This window comes from Amblyomma mixtum, chromosome 5 (assembly GCF_055824585.1).
Source record: "Amblyomma mixtum isolate Tamu chromosome 5, ASM5582458v1, whole genome shotgun sequence".
Taxonomy (NCBI): Eukaryota; Metazoa; Arthropoda; class Arachnida; order Ixodida; family Ixodidae; genus Amblyomma; species Amblyomma mixtum.
In genome coordinates, this window is record NC_143016.1 from 22,706,548 (window position 1) to 22,734,235 (window position 27,688).

Consider the following 27,688-nt stretch of genomic DNA (forward strand, 5'->3'; position numbering starts at 1 on the left):
CTCAGCCCCCTAAAGCCCCGACTTGGCCCCGCCAGGCTTTTTTCTATTCCCGAAAATAAAATCGACGCTCAAGGGGAAAAATCACGGATCGGTTGAGGCGGTTCAGCAGGCCGTGACGAGGGAGCTAAACAGCATTCCGGTCCAGGTGTTCCTGGCGGCGTACGAAAATTGGAAAACTCATTAGCAGCAGCGTGTAGGTGCGGAAGGGTGCCACTTTGAAAAATACTAATCGTTTTCGCTACTCTCATGAATAAATTTTATTTAAAAAAATGAGTCCTACTACTTTCAGAACAGACCATGTATGAGCCATCGTACAACAACATAATTATGTCACATTCATTATACTACCACTTGTAAGCTTTTTTCACACACAAAAAAAATAGAGTATTCTTTCACTGAAAAACAGTAGAGTAACCTTCGATTAGGCCTTTTTGGCAACTCTAAAAGAAAGGCTGTACAACATGCAGGCTGAATCAATTTCGTTGCGCCTCGGCATATGTAAGAAAAAGCAGGGACAAAGTATCATGAGAAAGCGTTGTGTATTGGCGATTTTCGTGCTTACTTGTGCAATGACTAGAATGGCAAGTAACGATTGTGGAAGCATGTGATCAGAGCCGTTCGTATCTGTATTCATGTTTATTATTAGAAGCCGAGTAACCCGCCTGAAAACAGAATTGGATCACTCCGTTCAGTGCGCGTAATGATGAATGTGACACCTTTAGTTCCACCAGTGTTTAAGCTCTTGGTGATCACAGACAGCAGAGGAAATTTGTTTAATTTTGCTCGGAAACCCGGAACAGCAAGGAATGGTGAAATGAAATGCCATACCTGCATTTGTTTCCAGTTTGTGTATTATATCGTTCCTTACATTCCTCAACACAGAACGCTCATAGCTGGCGTCAGCCAGTTTATAACTACCGTAATTCCGGGTATACAGCTCCCACACGCTGTATAGTCCGCAGGGCTAAGTTTTGGATGAAAAAAAAATCTTTTTTTTTTTTACAAGATCGTACACACCTGGTATAATCCTTAGAGGCCACGCGTGAAATGTATGCAAAAAATGTATGTGCACGCGTTGATGAATAAGAGCCACGTTCTCAAACCAAAAGAAGTCGGTCGTTTCAACAACGAGAGAGCATCCGTGATTCTATTCGGTATCTTCGCCGTTACTCTCCTCATCCGATGCTAATGCCTGCAACCCCACTTTAGTGAAGCCGCTGAAAATAACTTGAAAAGGCGTCGCTTCCCAAGCTTCTAGCGCCTATTGATTGTAAAACATTTTATTCGCCGGAAAGAGCTTGGTAAGAGGTCGCGTTATGCGGTCGAGAGTACGTAGCCCTCGGCGACTTTGTCAGCGCACTCCACCGCCAAAACTTACGCTCTGGGGTCAGAGCTAGCCAGCACGGTCTCCCACCGCTCGAGAGAAGGAGCGGTAACTGGATCACCCGGAGGTGGCTCTACTTGAACACTCCTCCATAGGTTCATATTTTTCGAAATAAAGATAGCAGCTCCATTAAGCACATGTTCAGCCACGTGATGGCAGCAGAAGCACAGTGCATGTAGTCCATAATTCGCAATATGATCGCATTGGGCCTTTCATGCATATTGCGCGATACTAAAAAGAATATTGTATAGTTCGTACCTATAGATAGGTCGCAAAGGTGTACAGTTTAATTTTTAAAATGTACAACCAGCGGACTGTATGCCAGAAATAACGGTATGCTCTTGCGGTGTCCTCTAGTATCTCGAAATTACACAGTTCCACAGTTTTCTCAAAAGGGCTCCATCGCGAGTTTGCCATGTAACAAAGCAAAGAAAAAATAGCGCTGCTCGTGCAGCAGATGATAAACCGTAGTTTTTTTGTTTTTTTTTCCAAAATGGACACATTCCATATCAAGACATGGGGCAGGTAGGCTTTTGTGTAGGGCTAAGGTTACTCATGAAACAGGCAGTGCACGTCGCAGAACAACGAAAAAATAAATGAATTAAAAAAAAAGTGACAGGACTACTATGAAACCTGATGATAAGAAGCTGCGGACAGTTCCATTTATTCTTGATGGTTAATTAGGTGTTTCTTCTCCAATGAATGTTTTTACTCTAAGCCGAGGCTTCAACTACCACCAATTTTTCTGCAATGTCAAGGCGGGCAGTAGTGGGTGGGTGATGGATGGCGTTTCTGAAGGGTGAACGTGGGGGGTACTGGTGGGGAGATGCATCGAGGGTGGTGGTGGGGAGGTTGACTACCTCTAGGTAGGAGGGTGCGGTGGGGAGGTGGCTAAATGGTGGTGCTTCTGGATGTTCGGGGCTTCACTCATCGAGTCTTCACGCACACAACACCGATACTTTCCCCAAGTGCCAGTAATACAGCCGTCGGAGTGACGCCATCGGAATGTCAGTGACACAGCCGTCGTGCAGTGACGTGCACATATGGAGACAAGCGCAGCGTATGTCGATCTCAGCTGTAATCTCGAAACATGTCCTGATTAATTTGATATCACTAGTTGTAGGGGTGTCGCGATGCTTTCTACTGATGTACTTTCATTTATTCAATCTCTCACATCGGCAAAGTTCAATCAACGTATGGAAAAGTCAGCTGTAAGCTAATGGGTAATTGCGGAGGGGAACCGGCTGTACTTGCGGCAGCGAAGCAAACCGTGTCATTGGCGACTTTGGCATCTCATCATACAACCCTTATCGGCTATTGGAAATCCCAGACACCAAAAATAGAAATAAGCGACACCTATATTTTCTCGCCACTATATTCTTCCTCAGTCTTTTCTTCCAATGGTAATCGCCAGAGCGAAATGCTTGTTAGAAGCTGCCTTCGTTATAACACTTCACCTATACACTAATGCCGTTATGACCCTGAGCAAGGTTGATGCATGAGACCAGGACTGTGAACTTCTAGCAAAACAACGGTCGTTACCAGCAGCGCGACATTCCCGGCAACACGGTATCACGAGCCACAAGGTGGAACCCAATTCCGTATGCTTTTAGTTGTACTTTCAGCCCTGCCAGCATCAGACTTTTTGCCTTTTTTCTAGTTTCTTTCCACATCTCTCTATATATGGCTGTCAATCTTTTTTTTTTGTTTTTCCTTTTCCAGCCCGCTTCTCAACGCATCACCTGCCTCGCAGCAGTTCTGTTTTATCTACATCAATGCATGAGCACAGAGAGCAGAACCGTTTGCACGGGGAACGCGTAAGCATCGGAGAGTTGGAAACCACACAAAAAGCCAAAAACAAGAATAAAAAGTGTACACTGGAGACTTTGGGGAGTCTCTTCCTGGGAAGCACCCCGAAAGGACGTCCCCACGTGTATTCACCGCGACAGAGGTGACACGGCGCTCAAGAAGGATGTGGAATTGCTTCTAAATAATATATCAGCAGGCACAGCAGCAGAAACAGAGAGAAGAAGCTAGTTCCTGGTACCGTACTATAAGCAACAAGAAAGACAGAAGCTAAGGAGGTTCTGTTTTGGACCAAAACAATGGAATCGTATTGCTAATGAACAAGAAAACATTTCTTTAGTCTCTTTACATTGGTTTGGCCGAAATAGTACTCTATGGGGAAGACACTGGCGAAAAATGAAACATTACGAATTGAGAAAAAAAATCATGTTCGTCTATTTACAAAAAAAAGTCATGTTCGCCTTGCCATCTCATCAAGCTGAGTAGTTATAAGTCTTAACGATAATCGATCAAATGATATCAACAAGACGCAGATGTATAAGCAGTTTTTTTTTTATCACGAAGTGTATACCTTTTCAGGTGAGTATTTATAATCAGGAGTAAATATTGTGAATATGTGCCACCTCGTGCACAACCATATAGCTGATATCGACATTAGCACTGCATTGGGTAGACGCTTGCTAACTGCAAGCGTGTTTAACTGCGTGCTGAGCAGAAAAAGAACCCGGTGTTGTCCACTCAAGGAAGGCCAGACCGAATATGCCCTCTTTAATTTTGGGATTTACTGAGGCTACCAAGCACTCTGCAAAATTTCCTTTACCGCACTACCTCTGTCATGGTCATTGCGGAAGCCTTTGCCGCACCGGTGTTCATAGAACGCGACGCTAGAGAAGAGCTCGCATTTGAGTTCTGGTTCAGCGTTTGTTCCTGCTTTTTTTTTTAATTTTTGTCTGACACTTTGTCGTCCAATTCTGTTGCGCTCTAAAACAATACGTCGTCATAGTGTCGACGATGTCGACCTTACAAGGGTCTTTTGGAGTGCCGTTTTAGGCTACGTTTCAGAGTTTTGAGCTTGGAAGGACTCGAGGACACATGGTAAAATAAAATTTATCTTAATTTGATCAAATTACTCTAACAAGGCCTTGCCGTAGCAGCATTCACGCAAGTGCGTTCCTCAGCGAACCAGCTTTATGCAAAGAATCGTCGTGTATTACCTTGATTCCACGTCTTTGCAATCACGCGTCTCATTGGCAGCACTTCCCTTAAGGAGAGGCGACGTAGATGGCTTAGGCGCTCGAACCTAAAAAAATAGGTCCAACCCGGGGAGGGATCCTTCCCCTAAGCTCTCGCGAGCCCCGCCTGCCGGAAGCCAGCCGAGCCGGAGCGTCACCGCCGCGCGAGCAATCTGGACTCCGGGCTCGCTGCAGTTCCGACCCCTGGCGCAGCGGCGCCGTGAATATTTCAGCAGCGTGCGCATTACGCGAGCGAGATAGATCGCGACGCCAGCCGTGTCGGGGCTCATCGGATTCCTCAAGAAGCACCGGCGCGGCGCCTTGTCTAACCGATGGGCCAAAAGCCACTTTCATGCCAGGCGGCATCAGGGCTCCTGCTCGCGTTGATGCGGTGTGATGGCCACGGCAAAGGAGAAGACCTAGCGCCTCCTCTCCCTTAACCGTTACCCACCGCCTTGTATCTACCTGTTTTGTTTTCGTCTATTTTATGCTTCCATTTCTTGGTATTCTTGTTTCTAACCTCCTTTCGTGTTTCTTCTGTGCAGACAAGATTTCATGGCAGAGAAAGTTCTAAAAAAATTCCCTTTGTTGTCGATGCAGTGGCTTTTTACTCGAGGTATTCTTTCTCCCGATGACAGAGCGTGCTCAGAGGTACGCAGCCAGGACAGGCGTAGCACAGGGACAACCATGAGACCACTGACCGGTAAGGTGTCAACGTGCTCACGACACTTAGCATGCCCCCTGGTGCCTACGGCGCCCGACTCAAACCATCTTCGCATTTGTACAGCGGCGTCATGACATCAACGCCATTGGTTGGCGGGCCTTCTTTGAAAGGCACTTGCAATTTTTTGTCTCCATTTTTAGAAATAGGTTGGTGAGCATGCCACCCTTGCTCAGAGCGTCGCAACCCTGATTGACCCCATTTCAGCCCTAGAACGATCACAGCAGTAGCTATCCTGAGACAGCCCTAGTATTCGATCTCTAATACAACCAGACGAACTTCACGCTTTGAGTTGGAGTATGCTCACATGTTACATCGGAGTAGCCGGTAACACAAAGCTGATATGCTTACCCAAGAAGCCTGGTCAGGCCATCTACGCCTGCCAACCCTTTGGTTCTGTGGCCATTCCTAATGTAGCAAAATTAGTCCAGTGGTTGACACAACATGACCCGAAAGCTAATGTCATGTAGAACCTCTACATTACTTCTCAGTAAGATCGTCACCTACACCATCCATAGGCTTGACCGTGTAGGGCGTAGAGGAGGAGGCGTTTTGGTATTTATGAATCCCAGACTCGTCTGTAAGCGCATAGCAACTAACTGTCATCACGAAATCCTTTGCCTTCATGTTTCACTCCCGGCTAACGCGCTAATACTTATTTCTTGCTATCGCGCACCCGACTGCGATAATTCTTTCGTTGATGAACTTCACTCTGTCATTTTAAACTTGCATTCCCGCTTTCCTCGTGCAACCTACTTATTGTCCGGCGACTTCAATTTCCCTGATATAGACTGGAATAACTTCATTGTTAAATCCACCCTATCAAAAAACTTTGTCGACCTTGCTCTCACGTTCAACATCACTCAGATGGTCACTGTGCCAACTCGTGGTTCGAACATTTTGGATTTGATTCTCGTCTATAATCCCGAGTTAAGTCTGTTCAAAGCATAAAGGGCGTGAGCGATCACAACATTCTCTTATTCGACCTCTCCATTACGTTACAACATCGCCAACCTGAAACCAAGTACATCAGGGACTACAACAAAGCCAATTTTAACAAGATAAATACAGAACTAGATGTCTTTTTTCAACATTTTAGTCCCCTCGCTAATTATAGAACAGTTGAACAAAATTGGTCCTTATTCAAACACAAAATACTGTCTCTCATCGACAGGTTCGTTCCCCTGGTGCGCATTCGAGGGGATGCCAGCAAGCCTTGGTTTTCTCATTCGTTGCGAAAACTAGCCAGAAGAAAAAAGCGTACTTTTCAGGAAGCTAAGACAGCGGATTCTCCCCAGAAGTGGTCTTCCTACTTTAAAGCGCTACGTGAATACACGGGCCAATTGAAGCGCTCCAAACGAAAGTTCTTCCACCAAGACCTTCTAACTATTCTACGCGACAAACCGCAAAAATTTTGGAGCATATTAACCCCGAAACGCTGCCCGCCACACATGTCATTGACCCATTCTGATGGCTCGCATGTACCAGGTAACCAGTGCGCTGAATTCATGAATTCGTATTTCGCTTCTGTGTTCACTCATGAACCCACTTCCGACGTTCCCTTCCAACCGTGTTTTAACTACTCCGAAATGCAGCCGGTCACAATCACATCTGAAGGCATAGCGAAACTAATACGAGGGGGTACCCAAAAGAAACCGGACTAAATTTTTTGGTCGGCAAAGCTTCTGTGGTACCGCGTTTTGCCACTAGGAGCGCGTAGAACGAACATTCCAGAGTCAGTAAGCCGAGTGCTGTCGTTGAAGGAGGTCAGACTAGTTTAGGCAGAGTTTTAGAGTGACGACTGTTTTGTGTGAATGTCGTTTTTGCAATGGCTGATTTTCGTGAACAGCGTGCGCCGATGAAATTCTCATTTTTGCTCGGAAAAAGTTGAATGGAAACTCTTGAAATATTAAGAAAGACGTACAAGGACGATGCTATGGGGACAACTCAAGTGTTCCTGAATCGAATCCTGAATCAAAGGAACAACCATGCCAATGGAAAACTTCAAATTCACCTCGCCTCAAGAAAGCTCGTCAGGTGAAACCAAACCTCAAAACAATGCTGACTTGTTTTTTCGACGTGAGAGGAGTCGTCCATTGAGAATTTGTTCCGCAGGGTCAGACAGTTAGCCAGGCTTTCTACTTGGATGTTTTGAAAAGATTGGGCAACAGTGTGCGGTGGAAGCGGCCAGATTTGTGGCGGTCGGGTGACTGGTTTTTCCATCATGGCAATGCCCCTGGTCACACAGCGCTGTCTCACCGACAATTTTGGACCAAAAATGGCATGACCCTATTCCTCAACCCTCATACCCTCCCGACCTTGCCCCGTGCTACTTTCTTTGTTTCCTGGAATGAAAAAATAGGTGAATGGAAAGCGTTTCGCTGATGTTGCTGAGGTGAAGAAAAAAACGATGGAGGCACTGTCAAGCATCACAAAAGATGAATTTAAACAATGTTTTGAAAAATGGAATGAAAGATTCGACAAGCGTATCTTTGCAAGTAGGGAATACTTTGAAGGAGATTGAAGGTCTGTGCTTAAAATGTGAACAAATAAGTTCAAACAAAAATAAGTCCGGTTTCTTTTGGGTACCCCCTCGTAGATAACCTTAAGATCTGTAGCAGTCCAGGCCCTGACAACATATCGCCTAAAATTCTAAAAGGTACCAAACTGGTTTCCAGTTTGATTTTACAGATAATTTTCAATCAGTCTATCGCCACAACAACAATTCCAAGTGACTGGAAAAATGGCACCGTAACCCCTGTACACAAATCTGGCAGCCGTTCTGACACTTCGAATTACCGCCCCATTTCTTTGACGTGCATCTCTTGCAAACTGCTAGAGCATGTACTGTGCATTGCATCACACCTTGACGCCAATTCTCTTTTCTTTCCGAATCAGCATGGTTTCCGTCGAGGCCTTTCATGCGAAACACAGGTGTTCGAATTCACAACTGACCTTCACCTTAATCTCGACTCCGGCTTTCAAACTGACGTCATTTACCTGGACTTTTCTAAAGCATTTGACTGCGTACCCCATCGTCGCCTCATGGCCAAACTTTCGAGCCTTCATCTTGACCCGCTGGTTTTATCGTGGATCGACTGTTTCCTTTCTAACCGTTCGCAACGCACTGTAATAGACAACCACCATTCTTCAGCTACAAACGTCATTTCGGGTGTTCCTCAGGGCTCTGTGCTCGGCCCTCTTCTTTTTTTGGTATTTATTAACGATCTTCCTTGCAACATATCATCGTCAATTCGCCTATTCGCAGACGACTGCATTCTGTATCGACGCATATCATCAAACAACGATCAAGTCCTCCTCCAAAATGACCTCAACGAAATAACCAACTGGTGCACCCGGTGGCTGATGACATTAAACGTTTCAAAATGCAAGTACATGACAGTATCACGTAAACGCAATAGCTTAAATTACCAGTATTCTTTAAGGTCAATCCCCCTAACACAAGTCGAGTCCTACCGGTACTTAGGAATAACAATCACTAGCAAACTTGCATGGTCCGAGCACATCTTAAACATAGTAGCTGAAAGTTCAAAATCGCTCAACAGACTGAGAAGGTACCTAGCCGTGTCCCCTCCATTCATCCGCAAACTCGCTTATGAAACATTCATTCGTACTAAACTAGGATATGCCTCACCCATTTGGAACCCGCACCAGTCATACCTAATTGAAGCATTATAATCAGTACAAAGTCGTGCAGCACGATTTATTACTTCATGTTACGATCGCAGAACCAGTGTTTCTGGCATAAAATCATCGCTTGACATACCGCCACTGTCTTTTCGCCGTAAAATTTCCCAACTCTGCCTTTTACACAAGTTATACTACAGTTTTCCTCAATTGCACTGCACACTTCTACTCCCTCCCAATAGAACATCTCGTCGTCTTTTTAACAGCGTGAGCCTACAGCGCTTACATGGTTCCACCAATGCCTTTCATAAATCCTTCCTGCCATCCGCCATTGAACTGTGGAATGAGCTGCCTGAGGCAGTTGTAACTGAGCGCGATGCAAATAAATTCAAAGCCCTGCTTTTATCTCATCCTTTTCGTTAGCGCACTTACAGTGTAATGCCCGACAATTTTCAGTACCACCTCTGCACATGTTACATTTTTGAACCATTGTCTGCTAATCAGTGTTCCCGTTTTCTTCCTGTATATATAGCGTGATGGCCACAGTGTACCTGTGATTGTTCCCTTTTTCATTTTTCAATGCTCTTTTAACAATTGTTTTGCCTTCTTCACTGTTATATTTCAAATGTTCCTATTGTTTGTGATTTCGTATTTTTGCTCCCCCTTTATGTAATGCCCCACCTAGGGGTCCTTAAGAGAAAATAAATGATGATGATGATGATGATGATGGCTACATGGCAATGCAATACAACGTGCCCCATCACTTCTGTCTAGTAATTATGGCGTGTAGGGTTGTGAGCAGCTAGTGTGTCTATGCGCTTCGATGATGTGGTGTGCTGTTGGCTTCTGCTCGCTTAGATATCCCAAACTAGGACGTGCACGGTAGCTTAGCTACGCATGAACTTTTTAAAAGACACTGCCCTGTCAAGTGCACGGGTAACAAAAGCCAATGAATGCCTCTCTTTGTGGAAGATTCTCCGCAGTGGATGCTTTTACGACGAGAATCTGAAGTGTTTTTAGTTGGAGCTGATGGCTGCGAAAAGCGAAGAATGTGTTCGCCTTAGCCAGCTGAAGGAAAAGGGAAGAAAAAATTTCCATATTTTTGTTGCAATTTCTGCCGGTTTTGTGCCATAGTGGTCAAGATTGTTTGACGCATTTATTGCTCCGTGACCAGTTATTTTCCTCGCCGTCTAGCGTATCAGCTAGCCAAATATTTTCACGCGTCCGAGAATCCAAATTCTGAGCTAAGCAGCAGAAAGATGCATGCGAAGTGCAATAGCGATAAAGAGAACATTCCTGGTCATGAGGTGTATTTTTCTTCGCAAACAAGCTCTTTCCATGTTCTGTCCCATGGCATTGCAGCAATTGCTCTGTTGAAAGGGAAGGAATTTGAAAAGAGAGCTTTGCACAACCTTCCTTTCAGCTTCCGCGCTGAGCAGCTTTTTGGCATTGTTTCAAATACTGCTTTTTTACAGAGCTAGCTGGCAATGCAAAGGGTCCCGGGCGAAGCGTGTTTGTTGTCGTCGTAGTAGTATAGTGATAAACAACAGCCATTTGAACCGAGAGTGATCGGAAGGACAGGGGCAAGGGTGGCATCACGCACGGGACGCCACCCCACGGGGGCGCTATCACATAACCGTCCCGTGCACATAGCCCATGCCTGGAGCCTCGCGAAAACTGCCCTAAAGCAGATAAAAAGTTCCCGACAAAGGCGTGGTTCAATTCGTTGTCATTTAATTCGAGTCAGTGCAGCCCAGTCATCACCGCATGCAAGCTGGCGCTGATTCGCCGCATTATCAGTTGCGTAATCGGCATTATATATTTACTATGTTCTTGCTCAAATAAGCATTACCCATGAACAACGAAAGCCTTGACTTCTGGAAACGCTCTAAAACAGCCTATCCCATTAAAAAACACTCAAAGATAAGCAACCTATGATGCAAATGAGATTTTACGAGGGGCAAGTCGTTTCAAGTTTTTTTTTTTTTCCAACCGCTTTCTGCTTAAAAAGTATTTGAAAATTGTGCCACATAAAATACAAATAAATGAAATTAAGGTGTGATTTATTATTACTAGCTCTATAACGCTATCACGCTATCACTATCCGCATTAATCGCGCTGCTCAAGCTCACGCATTTAGTGAAACGCTTTTCAGTCAACATGCGAGAAAAAATTTCAAGTTTAGGACCTCTTCACATTTCCATCGGAGGAAATTGGAAAGAGAAACTTCTCGCAGTCATGTATTAGCCAACACTTTGCCGCTGGTCTACTGTTTAAACTCCACAAACTCCCAAATTAAGACGAGGAGACTGACAAAGTGAAGTTAAATGCATGCGCACCGCATGCATGTGCCGCAGCGGTGGCCTACTCATTTGAGCATCCACCTTGCATGCGGGAGGTGCAGGGTTCGATCGCCAGTGCCGCCGGGTACCCAGCGGTGATACGATGGGTACAAGCTTTCCCCTGTCCTGGTACTCGGATTCTTTAGGGTGAAAAGCTTGGGGAAATGGGCCTTTGACACCTACTTGTGTGGAAGAAAAACCTTGTGCCATGGCGGTCTTTGGCCACAGATGCCCTTGCGTCATAGAAATTCATCATCATCACCACATGCGTGCGCGTTTCCTTCATGAACACGCATTTGTGGTCTCATACTACAGTTTTGTGCTGCAGCTGTAACAGCAACATGTCCTGGAAAGGATGGCGTTTGATGTAAGAGATGAATAGAATGCCCTCCTCACCTTTCTTTTCCGGTTGTTCCTGAATGAAGCGATATTTTCTTCGTTTTGACTTGCGCCGTCCCCGATGCAGTTGCCTTGTTGCAGAAGAATTCGACCACGTGGCCGCGTTTGAGAATGGGACTGTGCTGTGCCTGTTGCCTGGGAAAATGTAAATAGCTGTTCGTTTGTGCAGTTTAAATCAATATATTGTGTAGATTTTCTACGATGGATCTCAAATCCTCAAAAAAGCACTTGAAAGCAATGAATAGAAGATAGGAATGGAAGTTCAGTTATGTGTCAGTTACTTTCTAAAACTCTCGAATATATAGTTTTCTGCTTCCAACGCGCGATATTACAGTCTGCCCTGCGTTGTCTCGCACCAGTACACGGTCAAAAGTGGCTATCTTCTATGGTGATGTCTGCCTCTTCCCGCCATGCGTCAGTGCTCAATTAAAACTTGTCCGCAGTTAGGCATCGACTGCTGAAAGACACGCAACAACGGGCTGTATACAGCAACAGGTATTGTGTGTGGTAAACTATTTTACCACACACTATTTTAAACTATTCATTTTTTGTTCTTTTTGCTTGTGCCAATACGTTTTACTGACACAACGTTCTTGATTGCAACGGCGCTACATGCTGTAATTTACGGTATTTCTATCTTGATCTGTCTGTAACCATCTTGTAACGACCTTCTAGTACTGTGCATTGAAAGTTAAACAAAAAAACAACAACTCAAGTTACAATTTCATGCGACATGCATGCGTTATTTCGAAAAGCACGTGCGAGCCTCTCTCCGTTGATCGCAACACGGCAATAAAAGTTTAATTTAGTTCATGAGATTCGATGTCCCAAAGCGACGCAGGCTATGAGAGACGCCGTAGGGAAGGGCTCCCGAAATTTCGACCACCTGGGGTTCTTTAACGTCCACTGACATCGCACAGAACACGAGCCTCGAGAATTTCGCCTCCATGGAAATTCGACCACCACGGCTGGGACCGAACCCGCGTCTTTCGAGTCAGCAGACGAGCACCATAACCACTGAGCCACCGCGGTGGACTAAGGCAATGAAATAAAAAAAGTAAAAAAATGGCTCATTAGCATTTGAGTGGAAATAATCACAGGGTCTTATATATATTTCACCCAGAAATCAAAATCAATTACATGAGAAAGGGTGAATTTTAACCTCATTCGAAGTCTTTTTATTTCTTCTCTTGAACTGAATTCCAATTTCAGTTCAATGTTAAATTAAAACATTTGCCCCAATAAAAGCATCCTGGTGTTCACAAAACGTACTGCTGTGAAATCAGGATTATTTTGTCCTCCCGAAACTTCAGAGCCACAAAGAAGACATTACTTGAAGTAAGCGCAACACTTTTTGTAGTTTTCCCAGACAACTGAGTGTGATAGGGTGGCTAAAGTTTCAGATGCTTCGTCGAAAACATGAGCAGTATCTGTCAGCACTACATCAGCTAGCATTATTCTCCTTGTAAGATTGCTTGAACCCGCATCACGCAGCGTTCGTCGGAAAGCTAGCGTTAACGGAGCAAATGCGATCTGTTTTTTACACGTTTTGTAGCATTCCCAACCATATCTCTTCCTCCTCGCTGTTTTATATTTGCTGCGTGCTTATTCGCTTCATCGGTTTCAGTGACATCAGTTCTTGGTGTGTTGTAAGCCTCCTCAGAAGATGTTATGTATAAAGTATGAAATGCTTTTAGCTCCCATTCTCGGCAAATTAAGGCAGACATCGTCGAAACCAGAAGCCGAATAAGAGAGAGAACCTGTTTATGAACACGAGGATGAACTTATCCGAAATATTTCGAAACTTTCCGTGCGAAGAGCATTCCTCAGTAAAAAATATTCAGCCGGGAGATGAATTTATAACGACAGCATTGCAAAAAGGTGAACTTCGCTTCCCGCTGCCTTAAAAGCTACCCTGTGTCGCCAGCCTCCCAAGCCGCAGGCATAACTGGTAGCCTCTCACATTGCGTTGGATGCAGTCGTTTTTATCATCTTTCATCCGCCCGTATACTGTGTGATATCAGTGCACGTTAGAGAACCCAAGGTGGTCGAAATTTCCGCAGCCCTTCACTACGGCGTCCCTCATAGCCGGAGTCGCTTTGGGACGTTAAACCCCAATAATCCAATCCATCTTTCATCCGTTCGTTCTGCGGGCGAATGTGCACGATGAACACTAAGAGAATAAGTGGATGGTTGAAAGGAAAGGCGCATTCGACCGCAACCGCGAGCATCGGGATTGATTCCATATCCTGTCCTTCGCAGCCGGGCTCTGGTCACACGGGTCACCTCGCACCAAAAGTGACGAAGTTAGTCGAGTGCGATGTCGCTCGCTATGAAAAGCTAAGGAAATAAACGTGGTCTGATAGCGGAGGCTCCAAGACACAAGTGTGGCTACAACCTCCTATGCGCATAATTCTTGCGTCTGCTCTCGGCGACGAGATAGACTCCGAATTTTTTAAATTTATGTTTGTAAAATTGGCTGATTTCGTCCGTTCTGTTTGCAGCATGCTTGCTTCTCCGAATGACTGAGCTGACCGTTCACTTCACAAAAATTTTTGCGCTTCCGATGATTGAGAGCTGTTTTCGCTGCTTTGGCAGCCTATCTCTAATCATCTATACCTGAAATAGGCATATAAATAAAGGAATTGGAAGGGAGCCTGTTCGCGTCATTGAAAGGCGTCGCCAAAGTCGTCATTGAAACCAGACATGGAGAGCCGGTGTTTCGCTTTCAGTGCACGTTCCAGTCCGTAGGAGTAGCTCGCATAGGTCACTTGCTGGACATACATGACCGCTTTGTCCTGGCCGGTTGCCTTCAGTTCTTGCCGCCTGAAGCAGGTCCTCACACCCGAAGCTTTCAATTTTCCCAAAGAAGCAATTCTGACCAGAACAATCGCAGACATGGCGCAAACTTAACGCGCGGCACGCTAAACAGCCAGCACCAGTAGAGAGGGACACGCAACCCGTGCATCGACCTACCACAAAAGAGGGGAACGGACATCGGGGTTGCGAAGGCGGCCAGCGGTATAGTATGGAAAGAAGCGCGCGCGGGTGGTATTGATGCGGCGGCCGCTGGTACGATGACAGCTGGACTAGAGAGTTGCTGAAAGTGCTACGGTTTAATTGTGTTCTCAGTGAAGGTCCCCGGGCGGTTGCGCAAATTGAAACTTGCGCCATCTGGAAGAGACACATGTCAGGACGCTTACGCAGAGCGTTATCTGGCGGGCCTGGTAGACAATGAAATAACATTTTAATACGCAAACGGGCTCCTTTCCTGACGCGTGGATTTGTTGCGTGATCGCGAAAAGCGCTGAAACCCCCTTACTTTGAAAACGGACAGTTTGTTGTGCGTATCGTGACGCTACATAGACGCTGCGGAGTGAGCTATGCAGACACTATCAGTACGCCCGGTGTCACTGTCGTCGCTATCATTGCGCGCGGAGCGAAACAAATGGACGGAATGGCACGTTACAAGACATCACACGTGCCAGCAGCAGCGAAACATCCTCACATGCGGTTTGCTTTAGAATTCTCGGCTAGTTCTTACTATGCGGGGCAAAATAAAGTGACGTAGCACGCCCTTCTATGGTTGTCATTGTCTTTGGCTGATGCAGTAAAGCATTTAAAGGCGAGGCGGCCATTTGCTTCAAATCACTCCTTGTCGTATCAGTTTCTCCTACGTCATTGTCTTTTTGAGTGCCGTTTTAAGCGGCAAGGTCTGCTTCAGGCTACGAGTGGATTTACTGCAGGTAGCCGTGCTATCTTATTCACGCTACAAATTAAACAAGCAAAGGGAAGAGCACAGTACAGAAGTGACCTCAGCAATTGCTGGCAGGCTTTGAGAGGAGTTCACACCTGCCGTCAGGGGTCGAACTTCGAGCGCCCCGAGCTGCGACATCCTGGGCGTGGAGTCGACCACACACGCGTACAGGCCGGCGTCCGAGAGCCGAACGGTGGCCACGCGAAGCTGCCACGAGCTGGCTCGGCTGTGCTCGGAACGCACTCGTGCGTCTGACGTCAGCATCCGGGTGTCGAAGGAGAGGAGCTCGCCGGACCCGGCCCGGTACCAGGATACCTGCGCGGAAAATGGGAAATGCCATGTTGACAAGAAAACTGCTCAATTTCGCAGTCGCTGCACCAGCGGTAAGCCTGCAGTGCTTACACGCGACGCCACCAAGATGATATATCAGCAAGCTCATACTACGTGTTCCTCTGGCCGCTCACTGTTTCGAATGGTGCCTTGCCTATTCGGTTTGGAACAATTTTTTTTTCTCAGATATCTTAAAATTCGCTTTTCGTAATAGACTTCGTTCTTGTTTCACGTGAAGGAATATACAAGTCGTGTCAGCGAACAGTTGCAAAATTACTCAGGATAGGCTCCTCGAAAAAAAAAAAGAAAATCTCTTCGGGAACACGCTGTCAACCGCAGTGGGCGCCAATAATTTAAAAACAATACTAATTAGCAGAGAACTAACTATTATTTGCTAATTACATTTTGATCGGCATTTCGGGACAATAGAAAGTCTTAGGTCCCGGACAAAGCGATGTCATATTAGTTTTTAAAAGAAAGAAAATGTTCTCTAAAGCAAAGCAAATAAAATAATCTCGGGTTTTCTTCCTACCCAAAGCCAAAACTTCCCAACGGATACGCGGAAGTTCTGTGTAAACGAAACGTGCGCTGGTGAATTGTTTCAAGGCCTACAGTGCGCAATTCGAACCGCAATCGTACCATGGCGACATGAGGACGACGTCATTGGTTGGAGGGCCTTTTTTGAGAGGCGTTTGCCGCTTCATTTTTGAAGTGTTCTCTGGTGTAAATGAAACTGGTTAAACAATAATCTTAAACGTGTGCGTATAAAAAAAACAAACGTTTCATTCGGAGGGGTGAGAGAATGAGAGATAAAAGAAGGGCGGAGCGGAAAAGGAGAAGATTCCTATTGACTGCCCAGCACCGGGAAAGGGGAAGAGGGATGCAAGAGAGGGGGCTAAAGAAGCGTGTAGAGCGTCACGAGTGGTTCAAATAGGCGCAACTTTTTTCAAAATAAAATCATTCTATAAATGAAATGAAATTTAAGCGCACACGAAAAACGCACACAAGAGGAGATACACACAGGACAAGCGCTTGTCCTGTGTGTATCTCCTCTTGTGTGCGTTTTTCGTGTGCGCTTAAATTTCATTTCATTTATAGCTATGCACCATCTAGCCCAAACTGAAGTTTTGTTAAAATCATTCTGGACGTTCCTCCTCATGTGCCCAGGAAATTGCGCAGAACCGAGAAGAGAACAAGATTGCTGCCGTTCAGAAAACAGGGTACTCCTACGTCTCACTGCGGAGCGCTGCTAAGCACAATATGTTCTTATTGCGCACTCCTACCGCGAAAAATTCGCATTTCATGAGGAAGGCTCGTGAGCCGTTGGTAAACTTTATTTTTGTTTGTTCGCTCGTTCGTGAGCATGTTGGTTGGATTCATCAGGTTGTGATTCAAACATCAGTTACAAAAGTGACCTAAACGTCTGAGAGTAACCGTTTCTGTCCGAGCTTTTCACTACATCGCCGCTTCCATCTTCGCGTCACCGATCGCCATTTCGTACACAATGATCGCCTTGCAGCGCTTGCCTTGTGGGATCCGAGGTTATCAATGAGGCACGTGAGCACGATGTCGTCGCCTTCCGCAGCCTGGATTGTTGGTATCGGAGCGAGGAACATGGGCTGCGAAGTGCTGAATATATCTGAAAAAAAAAGAGAATAAAAGAATTAAGCGATTTCAATGTCCGACACTTTTGCGCAGCTTTTGTGGATACCACTCTGGGGTAAGTTTTCATTGTGCACATCCAGATTCAATTCACCTCAACAAACACGAGCCTAAACGCAGGTAGAATTCACCGCCTTCGCAGCATCTTCTGTTTACTTTCGTGTGTTGTACTAATGGCCACAGTTCTGGCACGCCTACTTTGATGACTCCAATGCGTGATTGTAGTGCCCCGCGCCAGGAGACATCAATTTTCGGCAAAGGTAAACATTTTTTTCCGCGACTTTCGTAACTAGAAAAATAAAGAAAGTGTACGCCGTTTCACTAAACTTGTTAATTTTTGCCCCCTTATTGGCTCGCTCGTTAACCTGCACCGTAAAAGTGGCTCTGAAGAACGAACCCGGAGACACCTCGTAAACACTAGTGCTATAATTTACGCCGCGTAATTAGTCACTGCCATGAAGCCGACGCCTCCATTCCACCAACGAGTAAATTTAGGTCACTCGGGCACTTTCGTACAGCATTAATTTCTTACGGTTTGGCTACACTCTGTACGTTTTGTACACTGGAAACTCTATAGTGCACCACAATTGACCACGCTTTGCTTCGTTAGCGGCTCTAACTGTTTCCCGATCCCCCGCAAGCTTGTAACCAATTTTAGGATTCAAGCGTCCGTGGATAAGGCCCTTCCAAAATGACCTTCCCCCGCTTTTGTTCAAAACAGCGGCGAGAAACGCACGAGGTCAAAAATTTATGCCCCGGCAATAGCCATTCAAGAACCGCCGCCGCGCGTTCCCCAGGTGATCTGGCGTTTGTAAACGAGACACCACGAGAGGCGCCGGGCCTGCAAGTTGCCTCGCACCCCCGCAGTCCCTGCCTCAAACGCGAGCTGTGCGTACTGCTTCGCACACGCTCGCCGCGCTATCCAGGCGGGGCAGAGAACAGGCGCGCCATGTATATTACATCATACGGCAGCTCGGCCGAGTTACAGACCCTGCGGGAGAGGGCGAACACGAGAGGGAAGAGAAGAGAGGTCTCATTACTGCATAAAACATGCACTGCGTCGCCCCCTCCCGAAGACTGGAACGCGCCCGCCGGTGGTCGGTGCTGGGGAGCCTTAATTATTATGATTTCGCTCAAGCCTATACGGCACAGACACTCGCGTAGAGCCGCTTGCCCCCCTCCCTTCCCCGTCCCAGTTTTTCCCGCGTGAGGCTCGCTCTTCTAAGTGTTACTCATCTCACTCCGTTCATATGAGCCCATCTGAGGACTGTTCCTTTCCTAGTTTCTCAAAAGAAGGTTCAGTGGTGACCCAGCCGACAGCCAGTGTATATGCGAGGTACGGTGACCTCCCATAATACCGCTCAGGTCAGGAAAAAGTGTTCTTTGCGAAGTCGCAACGGCTCGTCGTAGTGATGGCAAGGCGAATATCTGCAGCTTTCGAGATTAACACAAAGACTACATGAACAGTTGATCTACATTCGCGCTAATAGCTTGTTTCGTGTCAAGTGGAGGTGAATAGTTATCGAGTACATTGCGAAGGTTGCAGCGCATCAGAAAACAAGGGACGGAGAAAGAAATGGATACATACAGCGCTAACTTCAAACTTTGCTGAGAAAGAGTTCACATATTGCAGTATTTATTTATTTATTTTAATATACTGCTAGTCCTACTGGGACTGTTACAGGAGTGGATTTATAAGCAAGAAGATGCAAATTAACAAACAATAATACAACACAAGGGCTAACAATCAGGTTTAAAAAGACAACATGTTAAAGCATTCATAAGCGGTCACATCAAGTGCGGCGTATTAGGCGGGAGATAGTCCGCAACTGTGGTTTTGAAAGAATGCGCTCAAGCACACCTCAAAGCATTCCTTCATACAGTAATACACTGCGTACGCATCGAGTGCGCAACAACACAAAAAAAAAATAGACGCTGAACATGATCATGAGGTCTGCCTTGTTGACAGGACTGATGAGGCTGCGAGCTTAATGAACTTTTCTAAGGAATCCTGCGAATTTATATATTTATCTAGGGCGTTTCATTCTCTAACGGCTCGGGGAAGAAGGAAAAGTAATATGTGTCGTTAGCACAAGAGTATTCATTAATCATAAATCCATGCTTGTGACGTGTTTCTCTAGAACGATTAAAACTAATGTAAATAGCAGGATCCATGTTGAAGGCGTAATGAATTAATTGGTACCATTTCCGCATGACTCCTATCACGAATAAAGGTGAGGAAGTTATTAGTCAAAGAGATAGACAGATGAGGTGCTCGCGCAAGCGCTTTTTAGTCTAGCTATTTTTTTTTCCGCTTCGGTCATTGAAGAACACTTATCAAAGAGTATTCGCAATGTTTGCATGCGTTGCAGTGTAGCACAAGCAGCCTGCCTTGTCCTTTATCATTTTATACGTTACGTTACATTTATGTTAACGAAATCGACCATTATTCCAAGAACCGCTTTGTCCTACATATTGTCGTCCGCAAACCAAACAGGTGACCGTAAAAGTGCCCTTTGGGTGCAAAAAGAAATATCATATGCGGTTTCCTGAATGCAAAGAGGGTGTTCTTCCACAGCTTTCACCCTCTGGCGTGGCAGTGTGCAAAACAAAGCGTTCGCTGCGTTGGTGATTGCCTTTATGAACATTAACTCAACGTATAAAATGAGAATGAACAAGACGAACTGCTTGTACTGTACTGTAACAGGTGCTAACATTGTAAACCGCTCTTTACGGAGGGTTTGTTAAGGGGTATATGCAAGGATAGACGCACACGCGAAAAAACCTGAGCGGAAAAAACATCTAGACCAGGAAATGCTTTCGTGAGCACCCCATCTGTCTAACGCTCTGACAAAGAACTTGCTTACTTGCGTTCCCGATGAATATCACGCATATAATTTGGTGTCGTGGCAGTGTTACGCGTATAATTATGTGCACGCCTTTCCTATAAAGTTGTTGGAAGTTAACGCTGCGTGAGTCCACTTATGGCTCCGTCTCTTGTTTCCTTATGCACTACAACTTCCGGAAAGTATGAAACAACAAGCCCAAGTTTCGACGTTATTGATATTAAAGCGTTTCTTCCAGGCCATAGCCGCTTATTTTCTCGAAAAGAAGTGCTCAGCAAGCGCCATGTTTTTATTTTTTTTTGTGTGTGTCCGACATCAGAACTGCGACCAACAAACAGCTCAAAGGAGCTATTGAAAACTCCGCTAGCAGTCCTTCTTCTCCTATTTTTGTCGAATCAAGAACTCACCTTTTAGAAGCCCACTGCACGAAACAATGCAATCTTATACGGCAAAGTGGACAGCGGTTTTATTCCATAGATGGCATTTCATGTTTCTTTGTAGCAACGAGTATTGCCGCGTGCGTCTACTTTGCAGTGAGGTCGTGCAGAATGGGATTCGGAGTTACCGAGTCACACGAATTTAGAGGATTATGATGATGCTGATAGAATTTTTAGGCTCAAGAGCATCTGCGGCCAAAGAGCGCCATGGCACAAGGTTTTTTTCTTTTTTTAAAGTTGGGGTCAAAGACCCATTTCCCAAGCATTTCACCCTGAATAAGCCGAGCACCAGACCAGGAGAAAGCTTGTACTCATTGTATCACCTGTGGGTAGTCGGCGGAACTGGGGATCAAACCTCGAACCTCCTGCATACGAGGTGGATGCTCAAACCACTAGGTCACCGCTGCTTTACAGCAGTTTTACACGATAATCAAATGTCGCGAATTTCGAAATGTCGTGATGTTAAGTCAACGAAAAAATATCGTGCGGTTCCACTAACTGTACCTCGCTGTATGGTTGCAGGGCACACGCATTTAGGTGCCCATACACTGAGAACGTTCGCTATCACCTCGACTGTTGTAATGAAGAAAAAAAACGAATATCTGTAGAGCTACGTGTAAATAAACAGCTTTCTGCTTTAATATACAAGTTTATTCGCTAGGATATATCGATAATAAAGCTCGGATGCGGCAAAAAGTTTGCTTGACAACTAGCAATACTGGAGATTAACGGAAAAATTCCATCAGCCCTAAAATAAGCGACTGTGCAGATTTGATCTCTCTGTGCTCAAAGCATTGCTGAAAGAGAGAACTGCTAACGGAATGAGTACAGGCAAAATTTCAATAAGTTCTTGCGCAAATTATAGCTGGCAGCTAACCTTAATTGATGCTGCGTATTTCCATGTCTGATGAACGTTAAATTATATCAAGAATTATACGTGCCCGCAATTCTGCTTAATATTCAGCTTTACGCGCAGAATTACAATAAATGCGGAACGACGCACTCTGTATGAACAGCCACAGCCATGCATTAGCATATCCACCGTTCTTGTTTCACATAAAAGCAAAAGTTCCCAAAATATGAAATTATGATCTTTTGATTCATTACTTAGAAATATGCATGTTCAAGGATGCATACTGCCGGTAATGCTTCTAGTGATATAGGCCCGTATATGTGGTGTCTACGTACCTTGTATCTTTCTCAATGCGCAGTGGTAATCAGGTCCAAAAAAGCCATAAATGGGTTAAATCGTACCTTTTAGAACGTGCAAGAACTGCAGATCAGCGTTTCTTTTACGCCAAATTAGTAAGGAAGGAAAGGAAAGTAGCGACAACGTCCCAAAAAAAGTGACGTGTTTTCACCGTTAGGTTTTTCTATCCTTTTCAAAATACGTTCCTCGGGGACTGTGTGCGGTTATAAACCAGGTACATTTGACGGAGTATTTCTTTTCAATGCATTGCTTTTATAATCATTTACGATTATAAACACACAAAGTATAGGAGAAAAAACATTTCCTTGTATCTCTTCGTCTAAACGTCCTATGGTCGCTTTCAGTTGGTTCTGAGATCACGTACGAAGAGGCCAAATTTCTCTCGATATTTCTCCTTTTCTTCTAAAGCCGTAATCACCGTCAAATCTTGTGAAGTGTTACACAGTATACAAGTGAAATCAGTTTTTCGTTCGGGGCTCTCCTGCTGAGTACAGACGGCGTCGACAGAAGATTTGCTTATCACAACGGGTGGCGAAGCCGATGTGCAGCAACGCATGTTGCAAACAGAATGGTGCGGTGCTTTTCCGGACACATTTCCGCGACCCGGAGCTTACCCAATGTCCTCATCTCCGCGCATTTTCAATTCTGCTTCCTCGACACATCGTTTACGCTGATATCTCGCTTTCGTTATAGAATCACATTGTGCCTTGCTCCTATTTCTTTATAATTTCGTATAAGTACCAATTTGTTGCCTTCTTTTTTTTTTTGGTTTCAAATCGTGGTATAATCCTCAAACTTAGAGTGGTGCAAAGTAAGCTATTTATCTTGCTCTGTGTGACATTCGAAATTCCAGCTTCAAAGAATTTCTATACTCCCGTCCGACAACGAAATCATCAAACCTCTCCATTCTTGTGTGTACGTCGTTGATGGGTAGGTATATGCCCCTTCCAGTTTTTATATTTTTGATGTGATGCTAAGTAACTTCCGTCCTGTAAAAAGAAACCTCAGGGCACGCTTTAACGTATTCCACATACGTATTCCACATTTCGTATTGTTATTGTGATCCTTGAGTAAAGCAGCCCAGAACGATAGGTGTGCTTTAATGCATCAATATTGAATGGGCTTTGTCACTGCACAGTGTGGCTTTAAATGCATTACTAGAGTTTTTTTCGACGCGGAAAAAGCCCGAACACTGCACTAGGCCGGGACAAAACGAGATAGAAACATGAAGAATCATTTCACAGAATTACCGCCACAAAATTATTTTTGCACAACGTACGCAGTGCCTCTGATAAACTTGTATTCAGCTCAGGTCTTAGTAGTAACGGGCCCTGGTGTAACCAGTGGGGCATGAAATTAAACGCCACGAAATCAGTTCTATTTTGTGCTTTAAGCAAATACATATTGAATTAGAAATATTATAGCGCAAACAAAGACACGGACAAATTTGTTTGCGCTATAATATTTCTAATTCAATATGAACTACCAACTCGCCCAACAAGAAGTTTTAATGAAGCAAATACATCCTCTTCAGTTTTCGTATTTTGAAGCGGGTAGGCTATTCAGTGTGATTAACAAATACTAGTATTTGGAAGTGACACTAGGAAGCCACTTAAAGTGGGATTCGCATATTAACGACATAGCCTTTTCCGCGTTTCGCAGGCTTTGTTAACGGTAACATAAGCTTAGAGACGTTTCCATGCATGTCAATCATTTAGCTTACACATGCTTATTTAGAACTCAACTCCAATATACGTGCGCCATTTGGGATCCGTACACTAAGATTCATATACATGCTGTATAAAAAAAAAATCTGAAAAAAGCGTAGTTTGCTTTATCTGCACTAAGTAGGGTCGCAATGATTCTGTTTCAGAGTTAATGCAAGCAAGTGATGTAACAAAAACCTTCGAGTTAAGCCGAAGTTTACATTTATTACTTATGCGCAAACTTGCTTCAGAATGTAATTTTTGCCTATAACTCCTCTTGCTATACCTGAGACCAGTGTTACTCATCTCCTTTCTCTAACACCATGTTATGCAAAGACACTTATCAATTTTTTCTCTTTTTCTCCTGTTGACTGCAAATAGAACAAATTCTGAATTTCCTCTTGAGTCGATTGAATCCTTTGAAAGCGCGATGTAATAAAGTCATGTGTACGGAATTTTTTCTTCGTTCCTGTGCAAGTTGTATTTTGTGCCACCGCTTGATTTGCGTCCTGAGAATTGCCCACGAATTTTTGTTTTAGAATATATTCTTCCTATATTCATCTATGTGCTTTTATTGCTGACGTTTTCAGTATTATTTTTCTCTTTGTAAGACAGGGGTTTATTTAAATTAACTGGGACGATGGGAGCAGCGGCGAATTCAGTCCGAGATCATGCAGGCCGAGCACTGAAAAACACACGGCGATAGCGGGGCTACTGAAGCGCATATTTATCTTCCTCTTTGTCACGAATCTTTGTCTTCTTCTTTACATCATATATCTTTTTTGTGCCTGTTCTGGATAAGCCTTTTGCCTGCAGTGCCCTATAGACAAGTTAATGTAACAGGCACACAGTACATAAATAATAAACCTCAGAATAAAGACACAGATAACGCCACTAATCAAGTGGTAGTTTACAGATTACTGAAGCAAGGAGGTTTAACTTTTCTGAAGCTAGTTTCTGAACAAAAAAAGTTTAAGGTTTGAAAGAATCAGATTGAGAACCAGAACTGTTTTATTGTTATTCTTTGGTTTCACATCTCATGCTTTATAAAAGAGAGACTCCAGAACCCAGCACAGGAGTTGTGTGAGCAGTCCGCGGGTTAAACAAATATAATACATCTGACGGAATCCTGAAAGATCCAAAATCAGTACGAAAAGAATAAACAAGAACTTCGAACAATAAAAAGATCAGAAAGAAAAGGGTACAGTTAAGTACAGTTTTTGTTGTTTTACAAGATAATCCTAAAGTCAAATTAAAAGCCAATATTCAATAATTACAAAAGTACAGGCAGTAACGCAATGTGATTTTCACAGAACGGCACAGGAAACCATGGGATTTTCTTTTAAATACCGAAAATGTTTATTGCCATTTTTGGCACTGAACGGGGTAGCTGTAGTAGAAACTATCGCCGCAATGAAAGGTTACAGCAGCACCATTAGATGGCAAATGCAAATATTCTGGCAAGAAAAGTATTCTAAATCTAATTTCTGACATTTTTGGGGGAGTTTTTGCGAAAAGTGCATTGTCCTACTGTCTCTTTTTTTTTCGACTTATTGAATGCTCTCTTTTGTGACTTTTGGATCACCCTGTACTTAGAATTCAAACGTTATAATTGCTTGTTCGTATGAACGAAACTACATATCTGATGTGACAGTTTGTTGTGACTTATTCAGTACTTTTGTAGAGAAATCTAGAATGAGAATGATCTGTAATTTGTGCGAATGTCCAGTGCTGCTAGACTGATGGATTAAATTTATAAGTTCATTTGTTCCTGGCTGGTTTGCGAGCTTTATCGAAGGGCAGCTTATAAAGCAATAATTACGTTTTTAAGTTAGGCCTAGCACATGGTAATTAATGCATGGCATTAGGGGCTGAATGTTAAGCAGTGGATATCGTTTATCGCATGTACGGGTGATCCCACAACGAACTGTAGAATACAAAACTCGACTTTTCCATTATTATAATGTTTCAATAGCTAATCAAAGCGGAAAGAGTAATAACTCTCTCATTCAAAAACTCTGTCGCCGGCTGCATATACTCTTAATAGAAAAATGCTCTTCGCTCCTGAAGTGTCAGGGATGATATCATAAGAATCCCTAGCAACCCAGTTCCAGTCGAATTTTCGCAGAGTGTTTGAGTTGTCACAAAATAGACCGAACGCTGTCCGTTATCGTGTAGTCAACACAAACTACAGATGGGCTGCTAAGATAGAAAGAGAGCAGGTAGATGGGTTTTCCTTCTATGTGATTTATCGTTTTCTCTGAAATTAAAGGACCCAGTAAGCTTAAACCTGCTTTTTTTAATGTTTTGTGATTCATGCACATCACATTGCGTCTTGCTTCAAAACAGCAGTAGCTGGATGCAGAGAATATGCGCTGCTCATTGAGCCTTTTAGCCAGGCATGGTGCAGGCACGACACAAGCACGCGCCGTCTGGTGAATACTTTGCCGCACAGCTAGAAGACATTGATCGTGGGTCATAAAGTTATAGCATACAATTTACACATTCATATCAGCTCGCGAGCCTCGGTCAATAAATAATTAATTTCGCCTAACTTGATACTCATTCATCAGGTCATGGCTCCGACTGCAAAGGCTTTGTCACATGCATTATATTGGTCGACTTTTCATCCTTTCTTGTTGTTGTTGTTGTTGTTGCCTTGGTGGCATTGCACGTACCCACGGCGGGGGATTGGCCAGGGTTCAGTGAGGAGAGCCCAAAGAAGGTACCTTTCTTGTTCTTCATTACCGCTTCGTTCTCTTTTCTTTCGTCTCTCGTGGATAGTGCTTAGTGTGTAAATTTTCAAAATATCAACTGCTTGAGTCGTTCAATATACATGAGCCTTAAGCTATGAGGAAACCAAAGTCAAATAATTATAGTTAAAGAATGCATTATCCACGAACATGGTGAAGCATGCGCCAATGAACCGCCAGCTCTTCTTCCTTTGCTTGTTAGTTAGTTTATATTCAAATTAGCTAGATTTGGTCTTCCTCAAATATACTTCATTTGCTCCATACTGTTGCTTATTTCGCTGTTTTCTTTTTTTTTCTTGCACCCGGACGAATTTATCACTAAGCCCTATCACGATCAGTAAAGAGAATCGTTTCTAGTCCGTAGACATGTCCCTGTTCCCTCTGTTCCTTTTGTCCTACCTTTCGTGCGCTGTTATTTCGTGTGCGTTCAAACAAAAGCGACGAAAAGGATGTCAACATCACGCAGACGACGCACGTCTGTGTCCTCATTCCCTTTTACGATGTCAGCTGACCAGTCGCTTTGCGGTTTTTTTATTTTTTTATTTTTACGGCTTGACACTCGTAAACATTAACGCCGTCCTGCAGGTTTGCCCTGTGTTAACACAGATTAGACACCCAAGGTTCTCGAGGGCCGGCGAAATACAAATAATAGAAAAAGTAGCCAACAGCTGGAGAAAAAAAAATTCAATAAATGCGACAGCCAAAAAATAAAGAGGGAACAGGTCGAAATTGCGGGTGAGTGGGTCGTCAAACACGGTGAGAAACAATCAAATGACCGGAAAGCGAAAACCAGTGTTATAAACGACCGCAGGTGGTCGTAAAGCAAAACCAACTCGTTTTACCCGAGCGGTTGATTAGATTGCTTATCCAGTTTACGTAACTGAGCGTGTTTTCTGCACTGATGCCCAACCAGATGTCCGGCGCTAGCCCCACTCCACAACAGTGACCCGCCTGCCGTGTTGGGGGTGGAGGCAACGACATGCTGGTTCCTCTTTAAGACACTGCGGCAGCACCGTCGCCGCCATCATCGGCTGCGGCGGAAAAAAGGAGTCGTCACGCGAATCAGCTCCGTCCCAGGGCACGACGCTCGTGCATAGAGCGAGCACTATTATTAGATCATCACGTTCGGTTCGCCCAATGACTGTCCTTATCACTTCAAAACTTTCGGCATTCGAATGTAACCCGTTTTATTACAGAGTTGCGTTCCTAATTAAGGTCTCTCTAACTCGACATCCTCAAGTCTACATCACCTTTGATTGTACGGCCTCGTAGGTACATACTTCATTTCGTATTACTCGCAAAATGCACCACTAAATCCCTTCTGTAAGTCTGACCTCTACTTTTTTTTTTTCCTTTCCAGTACGACTAGACCCAGCTGGCAAATGGTAAGGCAAAACCTGCTTTCACCATGAACTTTATAATGAAGGGAGATAGTTGGAGCACAGGGAGAGAGAG

General features: G+C 44.4%; 1 protein-coding gene across 1 annotated transcript in view; it reads right to left on the reverse strand.

Annotated features, from left to right (window-relative positions):
- Nucleotides 1–27,688, reverse strand: part of LOC149341530 (uncharacterized) — a 162,653-nt gene that overhangs the window by 62,334 nt on the left and 72,631 nt on the right. The window contains exons 2-4 of the mRNA XM_089543630.1: nt 17,146–17,258; nt 15,385–15,604; nt 11,530–11,667 (exon numbers count right to left, since the gene is read on the reverse strand). Of these exons, the coding sequence (XP_089399756.1) occupies nt 11,530–11,667; nt 15,385–15,604; nt 17,146–17,258 (471 nt within the window). The remainder of the gene's footprint in view (nt 1–11,529; nt 11,668–15,384; nt 15,605–17,145; nt 17,259–27,688) is intronic.